The sequence below is a fragment of the Cucurbita pepo genome, chromosome LG18 (assembly GCF_002806865.2).
Source record: "Cucurbita pepo subsp. pepo cultivar mu-cu-16 chromosome LG18, ASM280686v2, whole genome shotgun sequence".
Lineage (NCBI taxonomy): Eukaryota > Viridiplantae > Streptophyta > Magnoliopsida > Cucurbitales > Cucurbitaceae > Cucurbita > Cucurbita pepo.
In genome coordinates, this window is record NC_036655.1 from 4,667,986 (window position 1) to 4,678,446 (window position 10,461).

General features: G+C 40.4%; 3 protein-coding genes across 4 annotated transcripts; 2 read left to right on the forward strand and 1 right to left on the reverse strand.

Moving 5' to 3' along the window:
* Positions 1–1,530: 1,530 nt before the first annotated feature.
* LOC111780103 lies at positions 1,531–2,348 on the forward strand. Its single transcript, XM_023660388.1, has one exon. The coding sequence runs from the start codon at positions 1,677–1,679 to the stop codon at positions 2,139–2,141; it is 465 nt and encodes a 154-aa protein (XP_023516156.1). The 5' UTR covers positions 1,531–1,676; the 3' UTR covers positions 2,142–2,348.
* Positions 2,349–3,554: 1,206 nt separating this feature from the next.
* On the forward strand, positions 3,555–6,287 carry LOC111780104 (cation/calcium exchanger 3-like). 2 transcript variants are annotated; one of them, XM_023660389.1, is made up of 2 exons: positions 3,555–3,706; positions 3,837–6,287. In XM_023660389.1, exon 2 carries the CDS (start codon positions 4,088–4,090, stop codon positions 6,032–6,034), a length of 1,947 nt encoding a protein of 648 aa, XP_023516157.1. In that variant the 5' UTR covers positions 3,555–3,706; positions 3,837–4,087; the 3' UTR covers positions 6,035–6,287. The 2 variants fall into 2 exon arrangements, with proteins under 2 accessions (XP_023516157.1, XP_023516158.1); XM_023660390.1 differs by having other exon boundaries at positions 3,894–6,287.
* Positions 6,288–7,131: 844 nt separating this feature from the next.
* Positions 7,132–9,578, reverse strand: LOC111780107 (protein LURP-one-related 6-like). Its single transcript, XM_023660397.1, has 3 exons — positions 8,833–9,578; positions 8,456–8,704; positions 7,132–7,470 (listed from the first exon to the last, which is right to left on the reverse strand). The coding sequence occupies exons 1-3, from the start codon at positions 9,046–9,048 to the stop codon at positions 7,330–7,332; spliced, it is 606 nt and encodes a 201-aa protein (XP_023516165.1). The 5' UTR covers positions 9,049–9,578; the 3' UTR covers positions 7,132–7,329.
* Positions 9,579–10,461: the final 883 nt, after the last annotated feature.

Genomic DNA, 10,461 nt, shown 5'->3' on the forward strand with positions numbered 1-10,461 from the left:
GTAACATCTCAAGCTCATCGCTAGCAGATATTGTCCGATTTGGCCTAGCAATCAGTCTCACAGTTTTAAAACGCGTCTACTAAAGAGGTTTCTACAGGAATGCTTCGTTCCCCTCTCCAACTCATGTGAGATCTCACAATCCACCCTCTTTGAGGGTCAGCGTCTTCGTTGGCACACTGACTGATGTCTGGCTCTGATACCATTTGTAATAGCCCAAGCCCATCGCTCGCATATATTGTTCGTTTTGGCCCGTTACGTATCACCGTCAGCCTTACGATTTTAGAACACATCTATTAGGAAGAGGTTTCCACACCCTTATAAAAAAATGTTTCTTTCCTCTATGAGTTTACTTGTTTTATTCTCTACTTTCTAACCGGTTTACAAATAACAAAACTCGATTTTGTTAGAATTTAGCCAAGAATTCAATTCTTTACGATGAAGGAATAATAAGAAAACAAGTACAACTTTTAAAAACAAGAAACGAAAAATTGAATAGTTATCGAATGAAACGTAAGAAAGAACTCATTTGAGTTATATGGTTATACTCTTGAGTTTAACGGTGGCCTACAAACCTAAAAAATTGAATAGTTTTCGAAGCAGCGATTATGTGGTACTCACTCTCAGTACTTCTGGTACTCATTCTAGCACTGACAAACATGACCGTGACACTTAGCCTAGCACTGACAAGCATGACCGTGACATTTAGCCTAGTACTAACAAACATGACCGTGACACTTGACTTACGAGAAAATGTGAAAATGTCTTGGGTTCGGGCAAAAGAGAACAAAGAAAGGAGCTGGTGCAGAGAGAAGAGGACTTGAATCTCTGTCTCGAAACACTCAAAAACAGAAAAAACAGACCGCCATGCACATCAATTTGTAACCATTCATCGATTCCAACACCAAAAAAGATTCCTTTTTATGAACATGGATTAGACGACATGTGTCCCCCGACCGACGAGGAGGTCGGCAGACACAGACAGCAGCTCCCAATCGGATACTATGACTCTGTTTTTGTTGCTTGTCGCATCAAAACAGAGTCGCATGGCTTTCCTTTTCTGATTGATACCCAATTTTCAATCTTGCAGGCAAAAATGAAATGGCTTCCTCCACCCCATCATCATCAGCCCACCCCCACTTCCATGTCTGCCCTTTTCTGACTCGTTTCATCTCCTTTTTGCTGTCGGTTTTTAAAGACTAAACCAAAACGAACCAGACATTGTTGTGTTTAATAATGCTTTTAATAACAGTCTCGTGTCTGTAAACGTTTCGGGAATCCAAACGTTGTTGGAAAAGTTCAATGGCTAAGAAGCATAAATAAAGCTCACCAGATTGAAAACAGAGTCTATGTGAGATCAGAGCAGAACAGAGTCTAATTCTAATGGGGTTTCTTATTCTCATCCAATGACCTTAAAAACTCCGAATTTTTTTTTTTTTTTTGGTTCTTTTTTTTCTCTTAAGTTGGGGAAATATAATTACCAATTATTTGGGCTAGTTTAATGGCAATAAATCTATTGCTTAAACCCTTATTATAGCAATGCATTTACTCCAAATTGGAAAGTGCCAACAGCCCAATTGCCAATAAATGATAAATCCTTTTGCTTGTCCTCTGGTTTTCTCTCCCTCTTCCCTAACTGAACACACAAGAGCAGAGGAAGCAGATAAGACTTCGTTGTCATGCTGCTGGCGATGGCGTTGCCAAACTCCGACTCTCAGGCGGCGGCGGCGGTGGAGTGTACGGCGGAGGTCAAGTGTGTGAAATGCTATTCCTGCGGATTTACAGAGGATTGCACCCCTGCTTACATTTCTCGAGTTCGTGATCGCTTCCATGGGCGGTGGATCTGTGGGCTCTGCATCGAGGCGGTGAAAGACGAAGTTGTGAGGTCGGGGACGCTTATCTCCACCGAAGAAGCGTTGATCCGACATGCGAGTTTCTGCAGAGAGTTCAGATCGACGAACCCTCTGGATGAAACAGAGCACCCCATCTCCGCCATGGGGCGACTACTACGGCGGAGGTTGGATTCTCCCAGAGTGCTCCGGTCGAATTCTAGCCGTGTAATCAAACTCAAACCGATTGTCGACATCGGTGGTCCGGCCAGACTCCAACGTTCCGGGAGTTGCTTTCCTTCCTTGTCTAGTTAAAAAAACAACAAAAAAACAGAGTAACATGTTCAAGCTTCTAACTTGTTTTAATGGGTGGTTTCAATTCGACTTCTCCCATGATTTTCAACTCATTTAAACAAATGGGTGTCGGAATCTGAGGAGTAAACTGACAATTTCTAGCGTTCTGATTCATAAATTTCACTTAGTTTTCGTGTTTGTAAATCGTAACGAAACAGAGTATGTTTGTGTTTGCTTTAAAAGTTGAAAGGGAAATGAATCGAAGTGTGTAGATTGATCATTGAATGAAAACGCGTTGAAACGAATGGAAAAAATTCGAGAAGGTTGAAGAATGTTGCGTTGGCGATCGTGTAAGCACTGCGCTGTTGCCATTGTCTGAGGTATGAAGCTCTGTTTTGGGTAATTCAGTTATGGAAGTGGCTGGCAATGGTTATGCTTTCTTGTCTGTTTTGGAGAGGGAGTCAGGTGTGCCAGCTCGCATGGAATTTATGATAATTAATTGGCTAGGTTACATTTTTTTTAATCCCAGTAAAAAAAAAAAAAATTAATCCTAGTAAAAAAGATTTTTATCGACTTACTCGAGCATAGATCAACCTGTTATGGTTTAAACAAGTAGTAAGGATTCAAACATGTGGGTAAAATTATTTGATCGAGGTGTAGTTATGTTTGAGTTTGAACTTTCGACTTCACAGAAGTCCGTGTACAAAGATTTTTTTTTTTTTTTAAAAAAAATTTGCAGCTGAGTCCCATGGAGATCCACCCTAAATAGGGCATGGAACGGGAGAACCTAGACAGGGCATGGAACGGGGGAAGGAATGTGAGAGATATCTTTCCGTTAACTAAACGGAGTCGGGACCAAGATTATATTCTCCATCGCCCTCCTGTTTCCGCTCTACTGTATATATTTATATTATATTATATTAGAAATGTTTTAAGGTTTAAAAATTATATTGTAAAATTTTTTAACATTAGATTTTATTTTGTTGCTTATAAAATATTATCAAAATGAATTATTTTTAAAAATTAAAAAATGGAAAAAAAGTCCTAGAATTTTGCAGGATATAGATTGAAATTAATGGCAAAAATGAGCATCTGGGCCTGTCAATATCGGTAAGAGTATATGTTAGTTATCACTCGATAGTGCTCGGTTTAACCTATCATTATCTTCCACGTCATGCCAAATCAATAAATATTAGCTAAAGTTATTAACGATAATGTCCAGATGCAACACATTTAAATTTTAAAGGACGAATTAAAATATTTTGAAATTTAAGATGTAAATCTTAATTTATATTATAGATTTTGTAACGTTCTCATCAACTATAAGATTTAATTATCCGGAATCTTCTAGACATTCTATTTTTAGACCTAATTAAAAATAAGTTTCAAAATTAATATAATTAAAAAAAATAAACCATTTGAAAAATAAATAAACCAATGCAAAGGGTATAAAGATTCCGCCTTTTCTTTGAAGAATCGTTTGATCGGGTCGGGCGAGTTCGGTTGCGCCGTCGTACTCCGCCACGCGTGTCGGCTACTCGTACCCCGCCAATCTTCTTCTCCCGCGTTCATGTCGTGGATCACTGGTAATAACTTGATTTGACCTTTTCAATTTCTTTCCATTCTAATCCAACGATTTTCTTCAAAGTTCTTGGGGATTTCCTCCGATTTTTCCTTTTGCATCCCCCTCTTGACCTTTCTCTTTTACTCCGGCAGCTATCGTCGTAAAACCCTAATGTTTGTGCTCTCAATTGTTCTACGTTCATCTTTCAGCTCAAACATCATCTCTATGCGTTGATTCAATCCTATCTTCCGATTGTTTTGCTGCAATTATTGTTTGAATTTTGTCATCATCTAGTCGTGAATAGGGTTTCGAACCTTTGTTTGTGATTTGGGTTCCAGTTTTCTGTTATTGACGACCTCTGAAGCAAGTATTGGCTTTATTAATCGGTTGCGGGTGGAAGATTATGACTAGAACGTATGCAATTTCTGGAGCGAGAAACTTTCGATCTCGAGGGATTTTTCATGGAATTTGCTCCATTGTGTTGCTTTGTTTATACCTTAATCAGGGGAAGTTCTTGAGAAATCCGTTTGATCAGAATTCGCATTCGGTTCTTCCCCATAAATGGACCATTGGTGATAAGCAGGCTGGGGTGATTCATAGGCGAATAACTGAAGTCTCTGCTTCTTCTCTAAACAATACCATCGGTGTTGATGGACTTCTTACAAATAATAATAACACCGGGAGTCGTCCCCTATTATGCGTTGGCTTATCCGAACACAAAGGTTATCAGAGCCGATGTGAGTACTTGATTGCCCATCCCGATTGCAATTCAGGGGGATTTTTCAATTATATCGCATTCTTCTACTGTGACTGTGAAGGTTTTAGACTTTTGGGTTATGTGGCTTTGATAATTTGGCTTGCTGCGTTGTTCTATCTATTGGGTAATACCGCAGCTGACTTTTTTTGTTGCTCCTTGGAGAAACTGTCAAATCTTTTGAAGTTGCCAGCGACTGTGGCCGGAGTGTCGTTGCTTCCTCTTGGTAATGGAGCTCCTGATGTCTTTGCCAGCATTGCTGCTTTTATGGGAAAGGATGCTGGTGATGTTGGTCTTAACAGTGTCTTGGGTGGAGCTGTCTTTGTAACTTGTATTGTTGTTGGCGCTGTTTCTCTTTGTGTTGCCGAGAGGGACATCAGGATTGATAGGAAATGCTTTATCAGAGACATATGTTTCTTCATGTTTGTCATAATCTCACTTGCTATAATTTTGGCGTTTGGTCGGGTTACTGTCATCAGTGCCATTGCGTTTGTTTCGATTTATTTAGTCTATGGATTTGTAGTTGCTGCAAATGAGATTTTGGAGAATGACCCAGTAAAAGTGACACTGAACTCCTTGACACCTTTGCTTCCTGTAACTGGAAGCATTTTCTCTGTTGGGAGTGACGACGAAGAATCAGTCTATACAACTCTGCTTGATTCCGAGGGTGATGGTGATGTACCACATCTCCAAAATAAACTGCCACAATGGATGTGGTCTTCACATGTTGCAATCTATTCAAATCAGGCTATGAAGGGCAGTGCTGATAGTCCAAAATTTCTGTGGGGTTGGAATGATGAGAATACAGCAACTGACCACTCATTGTTTTCTTGGTCCAAATTATTTTCACTTCTCGAACTTCCATTGATACTCCCAAGACGTTTGACTATTCCCATTGTCGAGGAGGAACGGTGGTCCAAAGTCTATGCTGTTGCCAGTGCTACGCTAGCACCCATTCTTCTGGCATATTTATGGAACACCCAAGATGCTCTAGGACCTCTGAGTGGAAAACTTGCCTACTTTTTTGGGTTTTCCCTTGGCGGTGTGCTTGGTGTCCTTGCATATTTGTATACAAGCTCTGTTCATCCACCTCGCAGGGCTTTGTTTCCATGGGTCTTTGGAGGATTTTTTATGAGCATTGTCTGGTTTTACATCGTTGCAAATGAGCTAGTTGCTTTGTTGATGACATTAGGTTTAATTTTTGGAGTCAACCCATCAATTCTTGGATTAACAGTGCTGGCCTGGGGGAACTCAATGGGGGATTTGATGTCCAATTTAGCACTGGCAATGAATGGTGGAGACAGTGTACAGATTGCTATGTCTGGGTGCTACGCTGGGCCTATGTTCAATACTCTTGCGGGGCTGGGTACCTCCATGCTTCTTGGAGCCATTTCCCGTAGACCTGCAGCTTACATGCTTCCTAGAGATAGTAGCTTGTTTTACACATTGAGTTTTTTAATGTTAGGACTCATTTGGTCAGTTGTTGTGTTACCTAGGAACGGTATGCGCCCGAACAAAAATCTAGGAGTTGGCTTGATTGTTATATATTTGTCGTTTCTCATCCTCAGGGTGAGCACGTCAATGGTGAATCACTGATGCTGGCAATAAATGTTTGTTTAAACTAATCATAGGCGTCTCAACTAAAAGCTGGCCAATGTAACGTGCGTTTCGATTAAATGGTAGCCAAAAGTCAAGGACGTTCTCTGGACCCTGAACAGTTATTATGACAATAGATGATGTTATAGGAGATCATGATGCCTTGACTTTGCATCATCAGCCTGTTAATATCATGATTTGTATATCATAGCATTGTTTAGTGAAATGAAGTTGTATATTTTTTCCTTTTAAACTCTCTTTATCTGAAGTTTGCATAAAATATGATTCTTGAGCTAGGAGATTGTGGTAGGACACTCTCATTTCGGTTCAACAGTGCAACCCAAACAACCATTTTTAGTTTTAGTCCGTAAAGTCTGTCAAAATCGGATTCAGTTTATGAAGGGCTCATATTCTTGAATGCAAATGCTTTCCATAATTTTCTGTGATATTTCCTCTGTGAACTGTAATGGAGGTTTTTATTTCAATAAACATATGCTTACCTTCAGTGACAAAGTCACTGGACGTTCAAAAAATTGGGTACTATCGGGTCGGGTGAATTCAATAATAGACGGCTGTTGGTATTCCAGCCTTCCTTCTTCTTTTCGGGCCTACCCGAAAGAGAATCCAGTGTTTCTTGGTCGTGAATATCTGAATAGGACGAACCGCTCCATGGTTTACAAGTATCAACCGTACAAGCTCAATTTGCTTTGTATATCATCTATCTCCAGGTAATTTGCAGTTTGTTGACCTATTGAATGGTAAAGCTGGCTCTACGTTTCTTTCCCTTAATTCTTCTTGCGGTGATTATGATTTGAAGACAAGTTTTCTTGACAAGTCTAACAAGAAGAGTTCAGAAACTTGTCTTTAGAGGGAATATTGAAATTTGAATTGCACTTTGATTTCCTTCTGGCTGTTAGAATTGCACTTTGATGGACTATACTGCTAAAATGCTGATATGAACAAGCTCCTGATTCTTTGATTCTGTTGTTTATATTATTAAAAGTTGATATGATATATTCAGCTACTGTTGCCTTTGCCCTGCTTCATCTACTCTTATATGGCAGCAACGATAAGCAAGGCAAATGGGAGATCAGAAGGCAGTGGAGAAGGTAAATAGTTCAATTACATTTACAGGACAAATGCTATAAAAGCTAAAAGAATACATTGCTGTTAACAAAATATGCAGATCCAGTTCATGGTGACGAACGAAATGGAGTCCCGCCACAAATCTACAGTTCAATCACAATTCGATGGAAGGGCGACGAGCAATTGCCATCGTCCCCTTTCTTAAAAATTCAGCAGCTGGTTGATTCACCATAGATGTTGTCGAGAATGGCAACAACTCCAACAATAAAGGCCTGATCGACTCCAGGTTTTATTGAAACATAATAGATATCCTTGCTCAACTGCTCTCCAGTCTTTTTAATCGTTCCGATCTGCAGTTATTCGAAGCATGATTAATATACATCTCTAACATGTAACTCTAGCTTTACTGAGGGAACAGGACCAAAATCAAGTACAGCTACTCTCTTCATTTATATTTAGGCTGTATGGGACAGTATTAAGCCATATGTGGGCTGTTGCAGTGAAGGTTCATTTGGTAGATAGCAAGCTACAACTTCGACAAACAGGTACCTGTTCCTATTTTTCAGTAACCATGTGAGGTCCTACATCGGTTGGAGAGGGGAACGAAACATTCCTTATAAGAGTGTAGAAACCTCTCCCTGGTGGACGCATTTTAAAACCTTGAGGGGGAAGTCCTTGGAGGGAAAGTCCAAAGAGGACAATATCTGCTTGTGGTAGGCTTGGGCTATTACAAATGATATCAGATCCAGACATTGTGCAGTCTGCTAGCGAGGACGCTGGGCACCAAGAGGGGTGGATTTTGAGGTCCCACATTGGTTGGAAAGAGGAACGAAACGTTCCTTCTAAGAGTGTGGAAACCTCTCCCTAGTGGACACGTTTTAAAACCGTGAGGGAAAGCCCTTGAAGGAAAAAACCCAAAGAGAACAATATCTTCTAGCGGTAGGATTGGGTTGTTACAAATGGTGTCAGTGTCAGACACTAGATGGTGTGTTAGAGAGGACGTTGGTCCCCAAGGGAGGTGGATCAGGAGGTCCCACATTGGTTGGAGAAGGGAACAAAGCACTCATTATAAGGGTGTGGAAACCTCTCCCTAGTGACGCGTTTTAAAACTTTCAGGGGAAGCCCTTGAAGTGAAAGTCCAAAGAGGACAATATCTACTAGCGGTGGGCTTGGGCTTGGGCTATTACAACCCACCTACCATCCCCATAACGAAGGCTAACTTTTTGCTTCTTTAGAATAAATTTTCAGCCAATGCATGCTTAGTATATGGTTTGTAAATAGTAATCTGTAGTTTATAGTATATTTTCTATTCCATAGTAGAGAATATAATCTCACCTGAGCTACTGCATTGCCTTGAGAATCAATGATGCTGCATCTTCTATCTGGGAAATATCCACTGACCTCGAAGTCCCAATCTTTTCTGCTAACCTTTGGTTTTGTTGTTATTCTGATTCCAACATCGTTTTTCACAGGAAGACATGACTTGGGTCTTCTCAAGCTGAAAACCAGCTTTTTAGATCCTTGGAAGTCATATTTGTAAGCTTTCCATATCTTATGAAAGCTTAGAGCCTCAAAAATCCCTCCCTGAAACACAATAAGATGAAGATTTTCAACACATACTCACAGTATAACATCCACATTCCACTTAGAACACTGTTCTGAATCGTCCAAAAAGACTTGTTTAGGGAATGAGTAGAGTAATTGGATATTACCTTCCCACGGAGTAAAAGCAAAGCATCCCTCTTCTCATCCCTCACAACCAGCTCCTCTTCTTTTCCCAGAATCCCACACCCATCAACACTGAAAACAACTTTCTGATTACAATCTGTCACAACAAAACCTCCTCCATTAATGACGTGTGGTCTCGTCCTAACGACAAACACAACCTCGGAAGACGAACAGTAGAATTTGCTAACTAGGGGAATCATCTTCTTTCCAATTGTAGCAAAACGATGATTATTCGTTCGTCTTCCTGCAATTTATGAGGCTCTAAACAGCCAGCCTGGCTATGTTTTCAACAGGGTTTGGCAAATGATTGACTGCTTCTCATATTCAAGGTTTGAAAAAGAATACTAATTGCTTTAAGTTGTGGTTGCTTGTTTCAAATCACAACAAATAGTTCACGCACTGTTAGTTTAGTTTAGCCAATAGAAAGAGAGAGGGCTCTGGGAGTTATTCCACTTGCACTTTGTCTTCCATTGCTAGATGCTAGAAAAAATTCAGCCAAAGAAAAGTCATAAAGAAAGATTCTTTCTAAAGCTTATCTTGAGAAAACAAGCAATAGTTTTTCAGAAGTTTGTGCTAAGAATCCTTCTGGTAAAAGTCATAAAGGCATCGACTTTGACAATCTGTGAGTTCTAGTTCAAAATGAGCTCTAATGAAGGGATTTGATTGGAGTAAGAAGATCCCATATGTAACGGTTCAAGCCCATCGCTATAAGATATTGTCTTCTTTGGGTTTTTTCTTTCGAGTTTCCCCTCAAAGTTCTTAAAATGCGTATGCTAGAGAGAGGTTTCCATACCCTTGTAAAGAATGTTTGGTTCTCCTCCCCAACCGATGTGAGATCTCACAATTCACCCACTTTCCTCGTGTGCAGCGTCCTCGCTGACACTCGTTCCTTTCTCCAATCGATGTGAAACCCCCCAATCCACCCCTTTCGGGGCTAAGTGTTCTCGCTAGCACACCACCCGGTGTCTGGCTATGATACCATTTGTAACGGCCCAAGTTCACCCTAGTATATATTGTCCTCTTTGGGCTTTCTCTCTCGGATTTCTCCAATCGATGTGGGACCCCCTAATCCACCCCTTCAGGGCTCAGTGTCATTGCTGACACACTGCGTCGTATCCACCTCCCTTCGGGGCTCAGCCTCCTCGCTGGTACACAACCTGGCGTCTAGCTCTAATACCATTTGTAATGATCCAAGCCCACTGTTAGCAGATACTGTTCTCTTTGGGCTTTTTCTTTCGGGTTTTCCCTCAAGGTTTTTAAAACGCATCTGCTACAGAGAAGTTTTACACACCCTTATAAAGAATGTTTCGTTCTTTTCCCCAATCGAAATGAGATCTCACACTATGTCTATAGTTTCCGAAGGAAAACGTTTGAGTAAAGTAATGAAAGCACTATCAGAGAATATTGCCAGCTTAAAAAACTTTTGACTGGTTTACAGAGAGAACAGTGGTTCCATTTCTAACCATTGAATACTATCCTTGAATGCCATTTGAAAATGAAGCTTCCTTTCAATCTTCTTTGGATTTCTTACTTTTGACTTCATGGGTGTTGCTTCCCTTCCCTACCAAGAAACAATGTCTCCTCATCATCCGGTGCAAAGTACACAAATTCAA

What these genes read in the sequence shown, in the direction of transcription:
- LOC111780104 (XM_023660389.1), top strand. Translation starts at nt 4,088, where the DNA reads ATGACTAGAACGTATGCAATTTCTGGAGCGAGAAACTTTCGATCTCGA.
- LOC111780103 (XM_023660388.1), top strand. Translation starts at nt 1,677, where the DNA reads ATGCTGCTGGCGATGGCGTTGCCAAACTCCGACTCTCAGGCGGCGGCG.
- LOC111780107 (XM_023660397.1), bottom strand. Translation starts at nt 9,048, where the DNA reads ATGATTCCCCTAGTTAGCAAATTCTACTGTTCGTCTTCCGAGGTTGTG. An exon ending in TGCTTTTACTCCGTGGGAAG is followed by an intron (nt 8,705 to 8,832) that starts GTAATATCCAAT and finishes ATTGTGTTTCAG; the next exon opens with GGAGGGATTTTTGAGGCTCT. An exon ending in AAGGCAATGCAGTAGCTCAG is followed by an intron (nt 7,471 to 8,455) that starts GTGAGATTATAT and finishes GAATAACTGCAG; the next exon opens with ATCGGAACGATTAAAAAGAC.